The following is a 23883-nucleotide window of genomic DNA, read 5'->3' as shown; positions in this document are numbered from 1 at the left end:
TTCTAGGATATTTTATTCAAAAGGGGGGCACGTAATCGAAAAGTACAAAATTTGGGGTTGAAATACTGATATTTATTAATTTTGATGTAAAATTCCTGTTTGGGCCATGTTTAACAAGATATTATTATATGTTCCCGACATACAATTTTTCTCAAACTTGGTTCGAGGTTACTTCACAATATGTTCTTTTGTGATATTTTATTCAAAAGTTGGGCACGTAATCGAAAAGTCCAAAATTTTGGGTTAAAATGCCGATATTCACTAATTTTGATGTAAAATTCCTGTTTGGGCCATGTTTAACAAGATATTAATATATGTTCCCGACATACAATTTTTCTCAAACTTGGTTCGAGGTTAATTCACAATATGTTCTTTTGGGATATTTTATTCAAAAGTGGGGCACGTAATCGAAAAGTCCAAAATTTTGGGTTAAAATGCCGATATTCACTAATTTTGATGTAAAATTCCTGTTTGGGCCATGTTTAACAATATATTAATATATGTTCCCGACATACAATTTTTCTCAAACTTGGTTCGAGGTTACTTCACAATATGTTCTTCTAGGATATTTTATTCAAAAGTGGGGCACGTAATCGAAAAGTACAAAATTTGGGGTTGAAATACTGATATTTATTAATTTTGATGTAAAATTCCTGTTTGGGCCATGTTTAACAATATATTAATATATGTTCCCGAAATACAATTTTTCTCAAACTTGGTTCGAGGTTACTTCACAATATGTTCTTTTGGGATATTTTATTCAAAAGTGGGGCACGTAATCGAAAAGTCCAAAATTTTGGGATAAAATGCCGATATTCACTAATTTTGATGTAAAATTCCTGTTTGGGCCATGTTTAACAATATATTAATATATGTTCCCGACATACAATTTTTCTCAAACTTGGTTCGAGGTTACTTCACAATATGTTCTTCTAGGATATTTTATTCAAAAGTGGGGCACGTAATCGAAAAGTACAAAATTTGGGGTTGAAATACTGATATTTATTAATTTTGATGTAAAATTCCTGTTTGGGCCATGTTTAACAGGATATTATTATATGTTCCCGACATACAATTTTTCTCAAACTTGGTTCGAGGTTACTTCACAATATGTTCTTTTGGGATATTTTATTCAAAAGTGGGGCACGTAATCGAAAAATCCAAAATTTTGGGTTAAAATGCCGATATTTACTAATTTTGATGTAAAATTCCTGTTTGGGCCATGTTTAACAAGATATTAATATATGTTCCCGACATACAATTTTTTTCAAACTTGGTTCGAGGCTACTTCACAATATGTTCTTTTGGGATATTTTATTCGAAAGTGGGGCACGTAATCGAAAAGATCAAAATTTTGGGTTAAAATGCCGATATTCACTAATTTTGATGTAAAATTCCTGTTTGGGCCATGTTTGACAAGATAATAATATATGTTCCCGACATACAATTTTTCTGGAACTTGGTTCGAGATGACTTCACAGTATTTTTTTTGAAATATCTTATCTGAAAGTGGGGCACGTAATCAAATAGTACAGAATTTTTGGTTAAAATGCCGATATTTTATTCAAAAGTGGGGCACATAATCGAAAAGTACAAAATTTGGGGTTGAAATACTGATATTTATTAATTTTTATGTAAAATTCCTGTTTGGGCCATGTTTAACAATATATTAATATATGTTCCCGACATACACTTTTTCTCAAACTTGGTTCGAGGTTACTTTACAATATGTTCTTCTAGGATATTTTATTCAAAAGTGGGGCACGTAATCGAAAAGTACAGAATTTGGGGTTGAAATACTGATATTTATTAATTTTGATGTAAAATTCCTGTTTGGGCCATGTGTAATGTTTTGTGTAATTCCGAGTGTAGCAAAATTTCGCCGTAAATCTGGCAAGTACTTTGCGACTAGCTTTCCTTTTTTCCGACGCGGCATTTGAGTGCCATGTTAAATCGTTTTCTGGCAACGCTATTTTACCGTTCCGAAAACGAGAGAGATGTCCGCTGAGAGATGTCTGCTAGGGTAACTTTGGTTCTAAACCAAGTGTGGCAGGTAGCGAGTGTCAGAGCCAAAAGACCGAAAATTGAATAATGAGAGAGAGATTTGTTATTCATCAATTCAATAAAATTAGTTACCCTACCTACAGGTAAGTTTGTTAGTACTGCGTAGGCAACCCTCCTCGGAAACAGCTAGATATCTTATTTTAACTGCAAACCAGTTTCAAGAGTTAATGGGGGGGGGGAAATAAATAGGAAATAAATTTGCAGGTGGCACTACCTATAGAAAAGGACCACTAACTGTTTTTACATTGTTCAGTTTTTGGCTGTTACAAGACTGACATACGGTAGTCTACTGTATCTTTGGAATTGTGAGACTTTTAGTACAGCATCATGCAGCCTAGCAGGTTTGCTTTGTCATGTGCTGGTGCATTGAATAAATTTATATCAAGAAATTTTGGAATGGATTTACATGGACCACACTCAACTTCAAAATTATGTTCTCACATCGCACTACTGAATATTCATAATATCAGACTGAAATCAGTGCCAAACAATGATATGATTGATCCTGTCAAGGGATCTCTTGTGTACAAAACCCCATCTATTATAAGAAATCTGGACAATTATATTTTTGGAATCCCAATTGCAATCATGCCGGAGGTTATAGAGCCAGAAAATGAATCAAAAGTTCCATTACTTGATCCAAATTTGGGAAATAGGCCGAAAATTGAAGCTCATAAGAGAGATAAGTATTGGAGAAGAAGAGGAATGAAGCACCATAGGTATCATGTTTTTTGTGTGTTTGTATGAATATGTATTGATTGATTGACATATGTGTTCTAAACTGGTGAAATAACTTATTCTGTAACATTTTTCAAAGATATCTGAGGTGGCGAAAAAGAAACGAAACTCTTCTAGCCCACAAAGAAACTGCTAAGCAAAAGAAGAAAGAAATAAAAGTAAAGAATGAAATTGCAAAGTGAGAAAGCCTAGTTTTAGCAAAAAATTTGATTCAGGTACATAATCGTTACAATGTTACATTAGATACAATATATTGAGATGCATAACTTTTGGCACTTGGTTTTGACATTTTTTTTCCTCTTTTATTTTGGTGGCATCAGCATACAATATTTTCAATTTCTGATATTATTTAATCTTCTGAATATTCCACATATGGCTGCCAGTTGCCTGTATATAGATATGAGTATACCTATTTTGCAGTATTTGGAAAGCTGCTGGCTTGGAACAAGAGCCCCCTGATATACCAGGTGAAGAGAGAGAAACTTTGGAACAGCAGTGGAAAAGACAAGGAATATGGTCTAGCGCGTTAACTTCTCAGGAAATATTCACCTTTGCCACACCACCTGAGCCAAAGAATAAGAAAACTCTTCCTGTGAAGGTGTTTAAAATACCCAGATGAACAAATCCGTTTACTCTTTGAATGGTCATAAAAAGATAACTGAAATGTTCATGCTAGAGTCTGTCACCAAAGCGCAATTCTATGTTGGAATAAATGTCTCGAACTAACACATGTTTAACATCTCAGTTTGAGAACTGAAGGTCTACTACTACTAAATAATGGTTTCAGGGATTTATCAACTCCACCTTTTTTGATTGGCCAGTTAGCGCGTTTCCCAGGCTACGATGCTAAGTCGTTCCTACGCCATTATTATTAATAACCACTGTTGTTAACTTGAACAAAGTTTTGAAGAAACTAGTTTTTTTAATAGTCACTTTCATCCAATGATCTTTATAGTGAAGACACAGTAAAGGAACTGCTTGCATATATATTGCACTTTCGAGTAATGAGCATGTGTGATAACCTTAATTTGATTGGAACTGTACCTCAAATCATCAAGTGTAAAAAAATTAATATTAATTAGGATCGACCTTAGTATAGATGTACGGAAATTCTCGCTGAATAATCAAATTATTAATGTTAATTTTGAATCTTCCATCTTCTGACAGATTCATTGTATAACATGGTATCTTCACCGAACATTGTAAAGCACAGTTTGAGGGTAGTTTGTAGTACATCAGCTTCCAAACAATTCACATGGGTAATAAATTTTCATCATCTGCATCATCATCAAGCTGGTCATCAGCAATACCACGATATGGTCTGCTGGAGTCAAAACCAGATTCTTGGCAACGACAAAGCCAGTCACATCCATCCTGCAGAAATACATGAATTGAAGATATTTGAATATACTTTTTCGCCATGCCCAACAAATTAATAACCCAGGTCAAATAAATAGAAATTTATCTTAAACTCCCTAATACACATTCCAAAATTTATAAAAGCGTGCAACTTACGGCTTGTAAACTTCCACATGTTTTCCAAAATCCAATGTTTGGTACTTGTTCCATGCCTTTCTTCCCATGTACGCAACGCTTGTACAACATTCCTACAGCCAAGTATACTGCAATGACACAAGCAAATCTGAAATGGCAAAGACTCATTTTAATTTTCTCTGCGAGCAAGTGTAAACACAATACAAAGAGTTCGAAAATGGCAGCAACAGAGATGATATTATAATGTACATAGCCTCATTTCTACATGTATCTAGTATATAATCCTTCATAAGAGATGGTTATATATATCCCTTCATCTATTCCATATGTGGATTTTTACCTCATATAATAACTTACACTATCAATACTATGGATCCTGTACTAAGTCCTTGATCAACATTTGAACAAGCAACACTACTTTGCAATTCCATCAGATAGAAACAACTTTCACTTTCCTCTTTATTCTCTTCATAAAGCACAGTAAAGTTCCTCTATAAATCATAAAGAGATGATTACAGCAAGTATTGGTTAAATAGTTTGCTAATCAATGAATAACATTAGGGTGACCATATTTCCAAATCCTAAAAGGAGGACACATCGTTTGGTAGAACCATCGATATCTTAACATTAGTAGAACCTTATTTCACCTGTGACTAAATTCTCTAGGATTAAATATAGAAGTGACGAAAATGAAATAATGCATTTTTGCCTTTATTGAAAAAACATCTACAGAAGAATCAATTTATTTGTCCTTAGATCATGAGTATTTGGCTTTTCCTTTAATCTTTGTCAACATTGCCGCGTAATTTTTTGCAATATCGTAAAAATGGCTTGAAGTCTACGCAATTCAGATTCGGGATTGTATGAATATTTGTTTCTTTCTTCAATCGTAAATTCAACAGCATTAAGACAAGCTTTGATTTTAATAATGAAAGCCCCTGAATGATCATTATTCCTTATTTGTTCATTAAACACAGCAAGAAACGACTGCAAATGTTCAACGTGCAACTGCAAGCTGAGCTTGCCTTTATTCGCTAAAGTAGCGTAGCGCAAGTAATGCACTCCATTTCGCTATCAGTTCGACTTTTTCTAAATCATGTCTGTTTCGCCAAATTTACTGAAGTTACTGATGTAATTTTCTGCCGAAATCAAAATTTTACTATTGCAAAATATAAGGTGAAATGACGTAAAACATAATTGCAGAACAATCCACTTTTTACGTCATAAACGAGTGTGTATAACAATTAGCGTATGCATTTAATCTAGACTCCTAGTAGAGTAACCCCGTATGATATGCTATCACAACGCAATTTATTGCTTTTCATATGTCTAATGATAATTACAAGTCTCTACTTGGTTTAAAATTTTCTTAACACATCGAAAACGGTAGAATATATATCATAACAGAATTTTAAATATTTAATCCCTTGAAAAAGGAAGACATTTTGATGTTTCAGAGCGTCCTCGGAGGACATAAATTTTTAAACAAAAAAGTAGGACAAATCCTCCAAAAGGAGGACGTATGGTCACCCTAAATAACATACAAGTTGAACTCACTGCTAAATGATATTTATCACACATAATCATGACATGTGCCTGTCGTGGACTATGGCCACAGTGTGTATGGTAGGGATCCCCTCCTTTCAAAGTCAGCATTATCCAATTACTCCCCCTTTTTATTGAAGCTTGGTCAATTTTTCCTATGGTTTTAGTTTTATGGTCGACTAAGTCTTCTTGTGTCACTGCAATATTTGTTCCGGGTTTGATTTCAGAACAAATTGACAGAGTGTATTTATACACTTCGCGATCCTTTTCATCCTTGAAGTTATAGGTGAATCTGAAAATATAGAGAAATCCAAGGTGATTGAACGTTTATTAAATGTACACATCCCCAATGTATTTATGCCACACCTACTATATAATTTAGACATTCTCACTTAGACAATGGAGGCACTTCAAAAAGTGAATTTGGAAATTACTAATGGGAGAAAATCAGAAAATTATTAAGCATACTCCTTCGCAAAGGCCAAAAGAGCGATTGATCTAACACAGAGTCGTCCAAACTGCGGCCCTCTGGCCGAAGAACAATTTTAGCGTACACTATTAAACCATTGGCAGATATTTGTATCTTCAGCAGAACAATTTTGATTTATTTTCAAACTATTCCAACTGGGAATAGTTATTTTTCTAATCCCGATATCGGGATTGATGTTTGTTAATATCACAGAATTTCATTGTTGTATCTATAAACGTCAAGATTATGCCCATATGGGGATGACATTCTGTGATCTGTGAATAGGGAATGAATTGTCTTGTGCACACAGGACCAAGCCGATGATTTCGTGCCTTTATTTTAGTCAAAACACTCCACTATTTTCAAGCGTTGGCCATCTGACAGCAGTGACAAACCGCAGAGCTGACAGAGCGATCCACTTTTTTTTATCACTGGGTTCGAGGTCCGAACTTAGGCCTGCTAGTATTAAATTTTTTCAAATATAACAATTCATCATACAATGAGTGTAGAAAAAAAGGTGACTGAGGTAAACTGGGAGGAAACGTATTTGGTATCCACAACAATGTTAAACTACAGTGTCTGGTGTGTTTTCAAATAATATCTGTCACGAAAGAATATGATTTTAAGCGACTTCACAAAACGAAACACGGGATAGATACCAAAACTACCCTGATATTTCTCAGAAAAATCTTGGAGCGATGCTGTTCTCCATAAAAATGTTTCGCATCCATAAGTTTTAAGCCATTTCAAGGTGCCCTATCCTGTCCATTCGGTGCAAAGGCATGAATATATACAAATATTCCGTGATATTTCTTGCTTTCATTCTATTGTGCTTTTCCGAAAAGGCGGATAAAAACGATTTGATTGATTGAAGCAATTTTAAAATAACTAAAGGTTTCATATTGTTTCCATGAAAAACTGATTAGGACAATAAACTCTCATGCATATATTTAAAGTGAGTAAACTCGCAATGTTTTGATCACTTTTGGGTTTTCTCCGATTGCGGCCCTTCAACCTCGCAACCTTGGACTAAGAGGTATTTGGAAAGTCTTTATTTCATGAAATCTTTAAAGCAAAATCTTTATTTTAGGCATAACTTACATTTTGTCTTTGAGTGGATCCAAACTAGAGATGTGTCGTGAGGATATTGAATCTTTTTGGGCACTTAACGTGCATTCAGCAACAATAAGAGTATATCCAAAACTAAGCAGAAAAAGTACCTTCAACAATTTGAGGTTTGACAAAGCATCCATCTCGTAATGTTTCATATGTGAAGAATATAGTGATAAATACACTAAACAAATATTGATCAAAAGTTTAAAGTAATTTTCTAAATCAATTAACGCATATCGATTCAGACCATTATTAACACGAGTCAGTACTTGAATTTGAAGAACCCCACAATAAAAATAGCGGCTGAAGGATCTGTAATACAACAGAGTAGAGCACTTCTTTCGAGCATATTTGTAGTTAAAAATGGCGTTCAAATCCCAAAATACCTATTTTATTCTATTATTACAAAAACTCAAAATATGATTTTGCAATATTACTTTCAGCTACTATTTTAGTGTAAAACAAAAAAACTACATTTTGATAACGCATTCTACAATAATTTAATCGTTGAGTTTTTGTGTACAATGTTTTTACATATGTTTGTGGCAAACAATATTCAGTCTCCAAAAAGTAATGCTTGACAATGGCATTAATATATCTAGAAATTTTGCAAATAATTGAAACATTACATTGATAAATAAATTATTGTTATAATCAATATAAATGCTTCCAATGCTGCAAAAAAAGCTTTGTAAATGAAAAATCATCACAGAAAATCTTGCACCCCCGTTCTGTGTTAGAGTTGATGCACCAACACAAGAGAGTATTGAAGGTTCTAACACATTTCAGTCATATTATGCAAAATCATAGTCATCCCTTTCGTCATTAAATTCCATAATGTGCTTTCGTATTTTAGACGTCGATTTCCATGTTATAAAATCTTCCATAGTTCTAGTGACGAAATATGCAGGATCTGTTACAACATCTGTTCCAATTCTGATATGTCCTTGCTCAATCAATTCCGTGGCCATTTTCAAATTCTGCGACATGCGCAACTTAACGAGCATGACAGGTAAACGTCGCCTGCAAAATGTAGACGCCGTTATTTTGTCCACCAATGCCAGTGACTCTTTCGTAGGAATTAATCCCATTCTATAAAGTTTATCTAATAATTTTGCAGTACATCTTTCTCTAAAAGGATCATCGGTTTCGAGATCTCTTAGTTTGCGCGCTATCGATCGCACATGCCGACTCAATTTGTTATATGACGTGTAATCTTCTCGTTTTTGTATCCTATATTTCCTTAAAATCTTTATTTCATGAAGATTGTTATCCGCTTCCCAAGCGAAAAAATCTACTTTTTTCAACAACTTCTTTTCGTGATACTTCAACTGCCTCATGGTCGACAAATACTACGCGAAGCGATCAAATAATGACAAACAGAATCCACCGTACACTTCACCACAGAACGAAACGCTGATTCCACAATCTGGCGACGGAAATCACGAGCTCTGACATGTTCACACAGAGATATAGATATTTCCAGTTCAGTGCATGTTCATCAAATGTGAAATCATGCGGAACAGATGGTGGGCTTGTCCATTTGTCTAATCTGATATGTTAATCGTTGGTCTGGATCGGTCTGGATGTATGCGCTATATAACCAGAGCAAACGTACATAAATACTAACGCATCGTTGACCTTGGCATGGATATGAAATGACTACCGCAGATTTTGATTTATTTATCTTCATACGAATGTACAATAACGCACACGCAAAAGGAACATCTTGTCGAACGGGAGAGACAGAATAACAAGGAAAACGAGAATGTTGGTCAGAGACCGAAGACTTATCGATCGAAAGTTAGGGGATTCAAAACAGCGCTCTTACTCCATAGTGACACCTTGTGTCCCATTACTAATTAAATGATAACTCGCTAATTATACGACACAATTCGCCCAAAATCAATAGGCCTCAGGTACGAGATATGATGAATGCACATGCAAAATTTGCTGCAGATCCAATCTCGTTTTCGTGAGATATCGCCTAGCCTACATCTAACAGACAGACAAACAGACAGACAGACAGACAGACAAACAGACAAATACCTATCAACATACTTACCGATTAAAATCGATAAGTAACAAGCAAAATGTCCGCACGTTCGTGGGAGAGCTGGACTTTGAGAACTAATGACGTTGTATGCAGGATACAGATTATTTAGAATGGGTTTCACGTCAGTATATTTCCAAACCTGCCAACATCATTTGGTGTGCGGTAATGATTCACATATTTGCATCATTAGCAACGCATTTTCGGTCATTTTGTAGCTCCAGAAACAAAATCTTGAGGAAAACATGACTAAAGCTCTCAACCAGGACTTTTAGTTTGGCGTTGCAGACGGATAACTCGCTTACCGACGCAGATGGGCAAACCCTCCGCGATGGGCAAACCCCTTTACGCATAAGCAAGTTTTTACTTTTCCAGTGTCAAATAAAGAAATGCTGATCTACTAACCCGCATAAAAAGACTATAAAAATTTATGAGGCACTCGAATATATTAAACAATACTGGACTAAGAAAAACAATTCTCAGAAAGTCTAAAAGTTACCCATGGATAAATCATTGGTAGTCACAAAACTTGTGGCCAAGGGCACAGAATGTGTCGCAGTCAAGTCAGAAACAACATAGAGGCGACGTAACAATTACCGGCTTTCCTCTCCCCTGGGATAAATATGTAAATCCTATCCTAATATAAGTCTTATTTATAAGTAAATGGATATCTATTTTCATATTTTGTATATTTGAAATTTGAAAATCTCGCAATTCTGTATTTTGTAATTTTGTTTTTGATAAATTAAAAGACATCCCCCCAAAATAAGCCCTTCGAAAGAAATTTGAAATAAGACCCTGTCTTATTTTTGGGGAAACACGGTAGCCGCCCACATGGTTACAATGTGAAGTAGTAGCGACTAGCTATGCACAGTGACGAAGAAAACCAGGTTCAAGTACTTCAATTCAAGAGTTTAGCTGACACTGTGCATTGTGCTACTGGTACATGACAACGTTACGGTAGCGGTAGTCTATCAGCTTGTACAGATGTAGATTATCTTAAAATATATTTATGCATAAAAGCAGTGTAGTGTAGCAGGTACCGGAATGAAAAGGAAATAAATTCACATAAAACTGATCGGCCCCTAAGCAGGCGCACATCATATAAATAGTCATTGATCAAGAAAATGACTGACTTGTCAAGAGTGTACATACCGGTAGGTTGGATATCAATAATTGCAGATATAGCAGAAAATGGGTAATCCGGAAGTATGCGCACCAAGATGTCGCATAACCTGAACCCTAACCTGGTACACAACCTAAGTCCAGGATGTGCGCCATCTTGGTGCGCATAGCCTACTTCAGGAGGTCAAGAAAATGTAAATGAATGTAGCGAAAATATATTAGTAACAGAAGGTCATCGATTAGTTATAGTTGTTAGAGCTGAACATTGCAAAACTCAACATTTTTTAATCAATACAATATATTTTGAAAAAAAATAATGCCCAATTAAATATTTTGAAACAAAATTGTGCTTATGAATATGTATACCCGTTTACATGCTTTAACTCGCTAATTCAATCTCAAAATAAGCATCGAACTTTTTCACCACACTGGTAAACTATGTGAGAAAACATCCGGGGGGGTCGGAAAAACATCCACAAGGTTAATTTCAGAAAACATTATAATATTTTATCTGAGATTCCACGTTGCTTGCTAACACGCGATAAGGCTTAATGTATTAGGAATGATTAATTAGTACCACCCCGACAGGGAATTCCTTGACCCAATTATTATTACGCCAGCTATACGGTTGCCCACGATCGCAAGCAAATATATGAATCGATAGATTTGTCCCACAGAAAATGCACATGTTAACGACAAGAATAAAACAACACAGCGGTGGGAAAGTTTAAATTTACATAGATGGGGTAGCCTGGTAGCCTACTTTATATATATATATATATATATATATGAGTATCACTAGGGTAGCATTCATTCCTTTTTGGTCATATATACAATATTCCAACAAAAGTTATAATTATGCACCTTACCAAAACAAAGTTTTAATTAGCGTAATGGGCATTGGGAACCGAACTATATTCTTGTTGGTTTTTAACTACCAAAAAATAATGAAATAAAATTTCATTCTGATCTATAAAATTTATATCTCAATGTTAAGTTACATTACAAATCCAATAAATTTGGATGCACTTAGAAAATAAAGTAAAATATTATAGGAAACACTGATGATATTATTAAATGCGACTTTATGTTACCGTGAGTTTAAAAATGACTAACAATGGTACGGAAAACGTCCACAGTTTGATATCGTCTAATCTTAGATTTATGCACAATAAGAAGTTTGTAGGCCTACAAATAATAGTTCACTGCCTGCGCCAGGAAATATTTCACGATGGTTTTCCGTCAGTGGAGTATGTATCATTATCACAATGCAGTTCATGCTCGTTTGAAGGTAAACCTGGCAATTCAAGGGAATCTGAAGTAGCCACCATCTCATGGGTTGGTTTCCTACTGTTTAGCCGTTCCACAATATCAGCACGATTTAATTCAACAACACTGATTCCATCTCTTTCCAAGTGTGCTCTTGCTATTTCTATACCATCGTATTTAATCTCCGAATATATAATACGAAGGCGGTGGATTTGAAGAACAACAACCAAGGCATTCTTGCAAGTAAAGAATGCCATTGTGTGGCTCAAGATTCCCATAACTGTAAATTAAGACACGAATATTGGTGATGCAGATTACAAATATTAGGTCTGATAGTAATAATAGCAAGGTATTTAATGATTATGCAATCAAATAATCATTTCACTCCGTTAACTTTGTGCAAAAATAAATAGGTTGAAGTATTTGGAAAAATATTATATTACAATTAGAAAGAATAAGATCGTTTGTATTAATTTCTCGATAGAGTATGAACCACGTTCCAATGCTGGTCGGATATGGGAATACTCATTTTACTAATTTATTGTTTCAGTTTCACCACGTAACCACCCTGCTAAGGTGAGTGGTCGGTCCGTACCATCGTACGTAATCATATTTTATTTCAATTGTAAACTATAGTATATTGAATATAATCAATAAATTACTACCACGGGAAAATAAACCGAGGCAAAGTAATATTTAAGTGTTCGTAAGTAAGCAAAATTTTACCCGACAACAGAAAGAGGCGAAATATAAAAAAAGGTAGATCCTGCATTGCGGTTGATGACAGCACCCCGACAACGTCTTTGTTTGACCAGAAATCGCTAGACCAAAACCCCAATTTCCGAACGCGCCTGCAAAAGAAAAATGAAGACCACCATTGCCATTTTACCCGTTCAAGAGTTATTTGCCCAAGCAATTTCCCGTTATGAAGCCACAAATTTTCAAACTTCACAAATGTATAGCATTCATTAGTTTCGGAATTAAAGATTTAACATTTCGAGAGTTTCATCCACCTTAAAAACTAGTATTTTTTTGGTCGTTAATGGAGTGTCATAGTTATAATCTAAAGCTCATCTTGCTTAATCAATCAACGGAGTATCGTTAGAAGAAATATTGTTATTATATATGTACGTTGATACTATTTCCATGAGGTCAAATGTTGCTGGTTGTAAGAAGTTTACTCTTGGAAGAGGAGAAGGAGAAACATCACACAACGAAAGATAAATAATCAAGATGAAAAAAAGACCCACCACCCCTCCAAAGAATATACAGTACAAGAAATCTTCCATTTTTATGTAATAAAAATTTGGAAGGAATTTGAAATAATAACATCGAACATATTGAATTTGTAAGCTGAAAATCGTTTTACTGGCAGATATAAGATAATATTATTTTTGAATAACAGAAAAAGTGGTCAATAGTAACATATATATTTGGTGGGTATTACGTACTCCCATATTATATCATCTCAACGAAACCGAACCAATGACTAGACGCAACTCGGCTACAACTACCATATCTTCTGAGTCGTCCTATTTTCTCTCTACTAAACAAGCAATTGATTCCGAAAAATGTATACACGTATGGTTTTGTAATTGTCTTACCGTCTTCCACCACGGGGTTCTGCACAGGTCCGAGATCTGCTGCTTTCTCCCCTTCTGATACTGATCCCAGCCATTCTATTTCTTCGGGATCGACTTGAGGTAATAACGAGGCTGTATTGTAGTAAGCTCAACGTCCATAAAGATAACGTTGGGTATATAATAGTCGGTCGTTGAAGTAACTGAAAGAAAAGTCGTTCAAATTTTTGAAATATCTCTGACATATAGTTGTAGTTAAACATTTACCTCTTCTTCATTGAAAATCGAAAATAGGTCCAAAATATCAGCTGCTATGCCCATGTGCACCAGTAAAATTTGAGATAACTCATCTCTAGAAATTTTTCCTCGTGGCAGTATACCTCGGCAGCAGATGAGAATGAATAACAGTGACTGCTCCAATGCCAAAGCCCACCCAAATTCGTCGAGTAATGTTGGCAATTTAATCTAAAAATAAACCATTAGTGCGTTAAATTTACATGAGTTTTGGTAACTCGAGAGTAGTTGCAGAGTAGTGGAAATGTTACCCCGAACAGTGTGTTCTGCTTTGAAAGCAAATAATGTGACGATTGATAGACACCGTTAAATTTGTCGTAGCGTTGTTCCATAAGTCGAAGTTCCAATAACCACAGACAGGGCAATGCGGCAACGAGAAAGAAGAACATAGCGGGAGAGAACCTGATGAAAAGAATCACACTGGATTATTCGCAAAAATCCATTTAATGGTTGGATAAGAATGGGTGGAGTTTCTAACGGTTCGTTTATGAACTCACCTTTAGTTGAAGTTGTTCAATCGCTGATGTCCTATGAATATTGGTCATTAAAAAATATATCGATATTTACTATAATGGTGAATTGAATTGATTAAATACAGAAAAGTCGCAATAAAATTGTCGCATACCGGAAATGGCTGTACTTTACCTAATGTCCTACAGTTTTACACCCATGGATGGGCAATGTAGAATAACTTACTATTCTAGAGTACTTTTTTTTGCCTCGAACTGTTTGAAGTATGTGATCCCTAAATACTGGTACTGATATGCTAAATAAATTGAGACTCGCATTATACACTTAAACAGTAAACGGGGGATACGAAAACGCGGCCGCATGATGTACCACACTTCGTGGGAACGTGGTAATTATCGGTGTAAATTATTAAATTTAACCACTATCAATTATAATCAAGTGTTTATTCTGTGCGATCAAGACTGCGTAAATTTGTTGGAAGTCTGGAAAAGTAACACATCGCTAGTAACACATGCGATTGTATTTTACCAAAATTGCCGGTAGTTTTCAGATATTTATTTCGTCAGCGTGATGAGTTAATATTCAAGCCGTAAACACCTTTACGTCAGTATATATTCTCCCAAAATCGCAAATTTGCCTCAACATAAGTATGCGTTGTGCCACGAGGACGATGATAATTACTTTTTTGTACTTGCACAAAACTGTGAATCCAATGAGAAAACTAGTATTATATAATCAATGGCGTAGCCAGGGGGTGGTTTTGCAGGTCGAACCCCCCCCCCCCTTTTTGAAATGTAAAAAAATAAAATTATCAGAGTAGCTTGAAATGCTTTTTAGACCCCCAAGACCACTAAAAACACACCAATTCCAGCGTTCGATCGGACCCGCTAGCAGGTTCGATCTAACTTGGCAAAAAAAAATTTCAGCCCCCCCCCCCCCCCCCCTTGAAAATTTCTGGCTACGCCTCTGTATATAATCATCGGTGGCGAAATACTGAAGACAAGCAAACAAAGAAGTGTACTCGACCTTCCCTTGGATTGCGATGATATATATTATATAAGATAATTAATCCAAAGAATATTCAATCAATATATTGTATATACTAAAATAAATTTAGCGATGCTTTCAATTTGTCAACGCAACTGCAGTTAAAATTGAATGCAATTAAATGAATAAGGCAAGACATTTTGAATATGCTCGTATCGGTTATGGATTGAATTCGCACAAAAGAAAAATCATCCGTTGAAAAAGTCGACTTCTAAACAAGTAGCGTAAATGTGGCGACTGTTTCCGCGGGGATTGCGAGGCGATAAATATGTATTTCCGATACACGGTAGTGGCAGTACTGAAACATTGTACTGAATTAAATTGTACTGTCTGGGATTTCATAGCAGATCTTGAGATTCGCAAGATCGCAAAAATACGTATCGAAGCTAAATATCATCCATCCGGCCGTTTGTTTATCTCACATCGTTATGTCGGCAGATCGCGGTTGTAGTTTTAAGCAGTTATGATCTTTTCACCCCGCGTTTTGTTGAACGCAATTAATATGGTCTACTCTACATCATTTTTTGGAAGAAATCTTACTCGAAAGATCATTTAATGTAAAATGAAGCATGGTAATCAGAATATCACCAGTAAGTCGACATCAATAATTATTATTATACGCCAACCAGATAGTAAAGTCAGGAAACGTAAATATGTTCCAATAAAACGAGTCTTCGCCGTGAAGTGTTTATCGCCGTCTTCTTATTCGGGTCATATGGAAGGTTAGATGGAATTAGAAAATTAACATAAAGTATATTTATATATATATATATATATTCCTTAACCGACACGAGGCAACCAGCCCTCTCCAAGAATGCGAGATTGTGGCTATAGTCATTGCGTTGACGTAAGTATATTCCAGTGTTACCCAACCCGAGTCCGCTGTCTCAAATGAGTCCGCGAAGCGTGTGAATGAGTCCGCAACGAGTCAGAAATTCACTACAGGCGCCAAACGTTTTTGCGAAAGTTAACTATCAGCCAAGTTACGATCTACGTTGAAATTCACATAAAACATAAAAATCAAGTTTATTCACATAAAATTAATCAAGTCAATTATTACTAGTTACTGAGTATGGCGGGGCATATATTCGAATATTCAACTATTAGAATAGCAATCCACTATTCGAAAATTTGGTAACAGGTGACGCGACAGGTCAAAACGATTGGATTTCACGACTCACTTGCGACTTTCTGACGGAAACACGATCACATTCGTGGTGTTTCTCGCGAGTTCGAATAATTTTCTAAATTGAAAAGCGGTAATACAAAATACTAAAAATAAAACGGAGAACATCATAAATTTTGTTTTATGATTGTACGCGACCGAGTAAAAACGCTTCTTTAGACATTGCAAATCGCAAAATTTCGAGTGATACTGTAGTATATGTACCAGGGCATTTTTCCATAGGCCCCACATTGGTACGTACAGTACTGGAGCGCCATAAGTGTTGTACGAACAGCTCAGATTTGTTGAATTCACAAAAATACGAATCAAAACAGAATATAAACGGGCACTTTATCATGCATTTTTGTGTCCACGGATTGTCATGATATTTTCTGATTAGTATTGCTTTTATTTCGTCAACGCAACCAGTTAATAACAAATCAAGGCGGTGAATATGTATTTCTGATTTATTAATATACTTTAAATATATTTTCAATAAGTACTAAATCAAGTTGTACTTTCTGAAAATTTATACCAGATAGTAGGATTTTTATAACGACGATAACAAATTTGCAAGATCTCTAAAAATATGTATCAAAACTAAATAAAGAAGTATAGTGCTATCATCTTGTCGTAAGTCGACGCAACCGCGAGTTACTATGAACACAATTAAAATAGAAAGACATTTTAAATTCTGGTCGTTGTCACGGATTAAATATAGGGCGACAGTAAAAGGCCCAAAATAGGCTCTTTTAACGGACGCGTAATTGCGGCGAATTTCCGATTTTGAAATTCGTTCAAATTCCGTTGTGTTTGGTTTTATTGCTTCTTCACACAGAGTACGGTTGCAATAAACGCACCTTGAGTCCGCAAAGGTTTTCGCCGCTGAGAAATTAGTCCGCGATCAAAAAAGGTTGGGAAACGCTGGTCTATTCAGTCCTAGGTATTTAATTATTATTTTGTTGCCCACAGTTAGATAGATGAAATTGCACTCCGTAAGATCACTACTTGAAAAAGCAGGTCTATCAGAGAAATACGATATATACTAATAAAAGACGAAAAATGCAGACGAAAATTACTTTATTGTAATAAATAGATTTCTTCCTTTATTAATTGCTCATTAACATTTTCAACACATTTACAAAAAAGGAATTGCCGTTACAAAACAAATTCTTACCATTTCCATTCCTGTCCCTTGTTTATCCGTATGGTCACGTGGGTTTCGATCATTAACCCCGACAGGAGCCCCAGCAAAAGCCAGTACTGCGGATTTTGGTAAGCAACTACAACTCGCCAAGTTGCAATGAAGCAGTAAAATAGGAATAAAATTCTTACAAAAATCGCTCGCGCTACAGCTAACAATCCCATTGCACTTTACAAAATTTCTGTTTGGATATCAGAAGAGAAATCTTTTTGAAATGAACTCATATATCAATATCACTGAAATTTATCCTTCTCTAGCCCCCGCGAATGACATAGTTTACTTGAAATGTGTTAGATAAATTTAATTGGACCACCGGGCTCATACATTGTTAAAGGTATATTTCTGTAGTTATCTTACCACATACTATTTCAAATACAAATTCAATTATGTGTTCTAGTCGAACAGAAAGTGACACAGTCAACTCATCGAAATCTAGCTCCGTAACAACATTTTATAGAGCTCGTTCATCATTTTAATAATTAATCGAATTGTTCAGTGGAATAATTTTGAACGGGAAACCAGTTCGCGTTTGTCGTAATCTATATGTTCTTTGGGATTTACATTAAAGCTTAGTATCAAGTTCATGTTCCGCAGATTAATGGTTATTGACCATGTACATAATTGTGCATGAAGGAATAATAAATAAACGATGACTGACATTCGATCCATGCATAAAGCTTTTCAAAGTTACCATAATATGATATATATGTTGTTTTTAAAGCGATTGCATCGTTTTTTGTAAATCCATCTGCAGGCACCTGCAAATGAGCGTAATGTACAGAACAGAGTGAAGCCACATCGAACATTAGGATAACTCAAATGTGGTAGATATAGGCTGACGGGCATTCCAGAATATATATTCCGATAATTTCGCTATCGAAATGAATATTACCATTGAATCCAATTTTGCAATACTCGGTAATTGATGATATATATTGTATTTCCATGGTGTTGTCTTTGGAGTTGTATACCGACAAATGACATGAGCAATATCAAATAACATCACGCTTGCTATGCACTAGGAAAAGATAGGCCTTGCCTTCGACCCAGCTGAATTGTACCAAACATGGCAGCTAAAGGCAATAAGTATTATTCAGACTACAGATTACAATTTGACTGTACGATTACAATTTAAAAGCGATAGATTATAATTTCTACGTGTAAATCGAAAAAGTGCAGAATTGTTCAATAGGAATTATATAGTTTGATCAAATATAGAGAAAATGAACACTGCTATGATCTTTATACACATTGTATAGCAAGTTTCGTCGTTCGCATTTCGCCCATAAAGTGGATGAAAAAGTCAGATGACAACATAATATGCCAATTCAAAGTATAGGATTCAATGTGTTTATTCCTAAGAAGAGCAATTGGAGTTAGAATGTAATTCTGTTGATGGCAAAATAAATATTACGGCGCCGATTTGAATAATAGGTCATGGATTCGAACTTTTTATTTTTAAAAAGACTAATATCAGCACTTCCCTTATAATTTTATTAGCCGCATACAAGATTAAAGATATTTGTATTTTGTTTAACAATGCCAATTTCTCTGACTGCTTGTAATATTACGGTTTATTCAGGCACCTGCCCGCGCGTTGTATTTTTCCGCGCTCTGACAAGAATGCAATTTCGATTGTATAACAAAATTCTCTACTTTTCCATGTATCGAAAATATATACCCCAGTTTTATGACTAATGGACGCTACCTTTGCTGCATTTTCAAAATGTTGAAATTATCACCGTTGCGGGATTCCATCACACACTTTGCAACGGCAATGCAAGTACCAATGAAAAAAAAACCTACTCGAATGTTGTTATTTTCATATCGGAATTAATGATTTAAACCAGGGTTGTGCAAACTGCGGTACGCGGAGAAGTGCCAATTTGAATGGTGTGTCCGCGAAACGAGTTTTTAGTTAAGTTAATCTGGTTCCAGCGGCGGTGTGGCTCAACGGGCTAAGCGTTAGGAATACGCTCGCCACCACACCTCTAATTACTCTGCGTGGGTTCGCAGGTTCGAATCCCATGAGGGATGGTTATCTGCGAGAGGATTGCTGGACTCCTCGCCGTCGTCGGGTGGTTCACGTAACCGCTGGTCGGTTACGGCTTCCTCCACCACTAAGTCCATGCTTCCGAAAACAAACAATATAACTAATCCCATACCCGACTTGGAATGGTAACCGGACGAGAGGCCGTGGTTCGCCATATGGATGAGCCGTCTTATCGGCTTTCCTCTCCCCCGGGATAAATATGTAAATCCTATCCTATCCTAGTACGTGCGCGCAATTTCAATCTCTTTGCGTCGCGAAGCATATACTAGTACCTGAGTGCCACTGTCACATTAGCAAAACTATCTAGCAAAATCCTGTTGGAAAATACACAATGTTATAAACGCGTGTTTCTCATCGAATTCGTTTTTAAAGTCGGTGTGACAATAAATTTGAATAGCAGTTTTCTTTAGAAATTGTTGGTTTTTAACTCGAAATTTCTGCAAAGACCCCTTACAATGCTGTAAGATCAATAACACTTTTGTGCTTGCAACTACAGTAGAAACTTTACCTACGAAATTAATTCGTTCTGGAAGTCCCATCGTAAGCAATATTTGTAGAAATTATAATACTACTAGTAGTTAAAACCCGTAACAAATACATGTTAGAGTTAGATTACTGCATAATGAGTAGAAAAGGTACATTTGGAAAAAAGGGAAGAACAGATAAATACCGCATAAAAATTACGGATTTTCTGTATCTAGAGACTTACGTAAGTAGAGTTTCCTAAGTGAGGCCCACGGCTTTACCCAGTTACTTGTATCTGGCCCTTCTGTAATAAAGGTTGCACTTGCACACCCCTGATTTAAACTTAAAGTATTGTAACATATAGACACTACACTATTTTGTTGGTATGATTAATGTACATTTATCCTAAACATGCATCAGAATTATATCTTTAGAACTCTGTTTATTACCATCATCAAATATACAAGTGGCGGTTTACAATCCCACATGAAATGCCCTAATAAATTACTATTGAAATTGGATGCAAAAATGTGATAATCAAAATTTCCAATAAAACATACCAAATGAAAAACGGCAGGATAACTTGAACATTTAAGACAGAGAATTGCATCAAATACAGAATCATAAATTACAAATTATATTCCACTTGATATTGATGATTATATATCGAACTTTCTGGAGTAATATAGCTTTAAACAAAATAATCTGCAACAAAGAGCTTTGTGCCAACAAGAAAGAAAAAACAGGATGGCAAAATGTTCCTGCTAACCATTGCAGCGGGTTTATAATGCTCCAGGACTGTACTAAAATTTTTTATTAGTGATGAAGCACATCTAACATTGACCAGGAAAACCAATATTAGTCATATAAAATATCATGTTACATGCTGTTAAAAAGATTTTTGTAATGCAATCCGTGCAACAAGACTATTGTAGAAGGACAGGGTTTCAGCTTTTTGTTAACCACAATGAACATTTTGCTTACCTGGTTACAACTTGCAACAAAAGTAAACGAAGTCCAAAACAGTGCACTAATAATAGTTGCTAATAAAGAGTTAAATAAGTGAACAGCTGTTGCCCAAACTCAACCACTTATTTATAACAATATTACAACAATACACCATTCAATTTGTTATAAAAGCACTAAAAATTTACTATTTTTATTGCATAGTATCTTTAATACAGCAGATTGTCAACACAGCACCAAAATTTCAACCTTCACAACTAAGAAAATAATTTCATCAAACAAATTTAAACTGTGCCCAACAGCAGATATTTATATTAACCGTATCGTAATAGCACATACACATTATGATGAATGATTTAAATAATTTTCTATTTGTGATATTCTCTAGTTTTTACCTAATAATAAGCAGGAAATTTTTGTCATGTCGTTTTGCCTAGTTCAATTTTTCTTTGCAATGCACGACCCCCATGATATATGAAAGAGTCAATCAATCCAGCAACTGTGAACACTCCACCAATAATAGCACAAACTGATGTAAGAAAATGGAAGAATGAACGTCTCTTCTCAGTGTAGCGAACCATCATTGGAGACAACTCATATGAAACGAAAAGACCAGGTAGGCTGGTTTCTGCTCCACTGGAAGACAGTTGTTTTTGATGTTTCGTTACAGAAAACTGGTTGGTTTTCAACTTATCACCAGAAAGCTTGATGTAGGTGGTTGGGACAATTTTAAGATAATATTGAAACACCATTTCCACTGCTTCTGCATAGACATAGTGATTATCAAGTGGAAATATTTGACCTGGGTAATTATCCCCAAATGACAAATGGTTGATTGTGTGAGTGAGATTGTATTTAGCACCGGAGCCAAACGCTGCCATATCATGTACATGCATATGACCCATTTCATAGCTTTTTCCAGGGGAAACGTGAAAATTCCCAGCAACTCTATTTACTTCGAGGTATCCATGCAAACGACATCCTTCACCAGATTGTAACTCCAACGTTTCTTTCAATTGTTCATTTTCACATTGTTTGACTATGTTACCTTTTGGAAATGCCCATCCTTTTTTATTGTATGCTGCACGAACATCGTCACATGTATTGCAGCACTTTAGATCTACGGTTTCAGCTCCATAACAACTACCACACTCATTCACATCTGGTACTGTTTTATTGGATTTAGGTCTGATGTCTTCCAAAACTACAATTTCGGACTCAGTAACTACAGTACCATCTTTTGCCAATCTTTGCTTATATAAGGTTGTGTGAACGTTGATCTGTCGTTGTCCAGACACATCCATGGCATCTAAAGCTACATAAGCACATGGAAGATAATGGAAGGTCACATCCACATTTATCTTTATTTTATCACCACGTGACATATCTACAAACAATTCATCCATGACATCTGTTGTGAGATAATATCTCAATTCAGATAAGAACAGGAATATCATAATAGCAGAAGAAATGATGGTTACAGTTGCTCCTGCAAATGTCTTGATGCGAAAATCTTCCAGAGTTTTGGGGTAAGCATCGAAGTTTCGCAACTTGGAAAAAATACTATTGAGATCATTTGCCATGTTGTCACCATAAATTGGTTAAATTGCGTGTAGAACCCAAACTGAAGTTATCGATTAGACCCTATAAAACACATGAACATGCAATTTGTTCATGAATAGTCTAGATTCAATAATGTAAAAGCAAGATGTTAAATTTGATACAAAGTGGAAATAATGTGATCCTACATATTGCATCCCATCTGGACGCTTTCCATGTATATTGAAATGCGTAATTTGGGCTTTTTTGATGAAAATAAATACCAGTACTATTTAATACGGGTACTCGTAAATAACGGTTAGTTACGTTTACCATACATCCCGATTTCAGCAAGTTGTCAATCCGGCCGACAGCAAGTTGTCGCGGCCGACAGACTTAAAATGTTCTAGTTATGCACTATGGAAGACATAAATATTATTTTGTTTGAAACAAAAATTATTTTTAACGGGGGCAGCCGATGTACCACTGTGATCTGCAACTCACTTCACTATTTCAAATAGAGAGAAATTGTTGTCATAGCTATGATATGAAGTATGGGCCATACGTTAATATAACACCCAACTGTACTGTCGCTGAATCATCAGAATGCCAAAAACAAAGTACAAGTTTTCTGACGGGTTGAAAAAAGATTTCAGTTTTAATTTTAAAAAATCACTAACCTCAAAAGACTCACACCTTCTATTGGAAACGTCGGCATTGCTGAAAAGAACTGCAATGCAAGGAGTCAAATTTATAATTTATTTTGTGCAAAAGTCTGATTGTTAAATGCTGGAACACTAGAAAATATGTCATACGTTGAAAGCGAGTGAAAAAAGAAAGCACAAACAAGGCCGGGCTGTTGTAACGAGATAAATCATTTTTCACAACCAGTTATAATCGGCCAGATTATTTATTTCCGTGATATTAGCTAAACAATTACAGTATGTACGGCAGCCCAGAAACATTAGCACGCTTTGGTGGTGTCAGTTTTTAGTTTTGTTTCCACAATTTGCTTCAAATCAAATAAATCAAGAGTCATCTTGTCTTTCAAGAATGCAAGCTTAGTTACAGTGAAAAATTCTGTGATAAACTAGATCTAAATTAGCTATCATTAATTTTAAGAACAGATAGATAAATATTTTTGAATCAAAATGATAATTTTGAAACAAGTAAATCAGTTTGTGAAATAAGCATGAAAATATTTCCCGAAATAGGAAATATTCCAATTG

At 35.4% G+C, this 23883-nt stretch overlaps 5 protein-coding genes across 5 annotated transcripts; 1 reads left to right on the top strand and 4 right to left on the bottom strand.

Moving 5' to 3' along the window:
* Positions 1-2312: 2312 nt before the first annotated feature.
* Positions 2313-3533, top strand: LOC120329087 (uncharacterized). The gene is made up of 3 exons (XM_039395705.2): positions 2313-2783; positions 2882-2980; positions 3223-3533. Exons 1-3 carry the CDS (start codon positions 2392-2394, stop codon positions 3419-3421), a joined length of 690 nt encoding a protein of 229 aa, XP_039251639.2. The 5' UTR covers positions 2313-2391; the 3' UTR covers positions 3422-3533.
* Positions 3534-3768: 235 nt separating this feature from the next.
* On the bottom strand, positions 3769-7578 carry LOC120329072 (cation-dependent mannose-6-phosphate receptor-like). Its single transcript, XM_039395688.2, has 5 exons — positions 7412-7578; positions 5854-6133; positions 4654-4787; positions 4318-4444; positions 3769-4176 (listed from the first exon to the last, which is right to left on the bottom strand). Exons 1-5 carry the CDS (start codon positions 7576-7578, stop codon positions 4054-4056), a joined length of 831 nt encoding a protein of 276 aa, XP_039251622.2. The 3' UTR covers positions 3769-4053.
* A 26-nt stretch (positions 7579-7604) lies between these two features.
* On the bottom strand, positions 7605-8870 carry LOC120329093 (U3 small nucleolar ribonucleoprotein IMP3-like). Its single transcript, XM_039395713.2, has one exon. It carries the CDS (start codon positions 8761-8763, stop codon positions 8218-8220), a length of 546 nt encoding a protein of 181 aa, XP_039251647.2. The 5' UTR covers positions 8764-8870; the 3' UTR covers positions 7605-8217.
* A 1064-nt stretch (positions 8871-9934) lies between these two features.
* On the bottom strand, positions 9935-18006 carry LOC120329050 (transmembrane protein 26-like). The gene is made up of 6 exons (XM_039395662.2): positions 17605-18006; positions 13996-14146; positions 13718-13915; positions 13475-13653; positions 12597-12721; positions 9935-12150 (listed from the first exon to the last, which is right to left on the bottom strand). Exons 1-6 carry the CDS (start codon positions 17793-17795, stop codon positions 11828-11830), a joined length of 1167 nt encoding a protein of 388 aa, XP_039251596.2. The 5' UTR covers positions 17796-18006; the 3' UTR covers positions 9935-11827.
* Positions 18007-20571: 2565 nt separating this feature from the next.
* On the bottom strand, positions 20572-23641 carry LOC120329051 (endoplasmic reticulum-Golgi intermediate compartment protein 3-like). Its single transcript, XM_039395663.2, has 2 exons — positions 23335-23641; positions 20572-22759 (listed from the first exon to the last, which is right to left on the bottom strand). The coding sequence occupies exon 2, from the start codon at positions 22696-22698 to the stop codon at positions 21535-21537; it is 1164 nt and encodes a 387-aa protein (XP_039251597.2). The 5' UTR covers positions 22699-22759; positions 23335-23641; the 3' UTR covers positions 20572-21534.
* Positions 23642-23883: the final 242 nt, after the last annotated feature.

This window comes from Styela clava, chromosome 7 (genome assembly GCF_964204865.1).
Source record: "Styela clava chromosome 7, kaStyClav1.hap1.2, whole genome shotgun sequence".
Classification (NCBI taxonomy): Eukaryota; Metazoa; Chordata; class Ascidiacea; order Stolidobranchia; family Styelidae; genus Styela; species Styela clava.
This window is presented reverse-complemented; position numbering and strand designations above follow the sequence as displayed.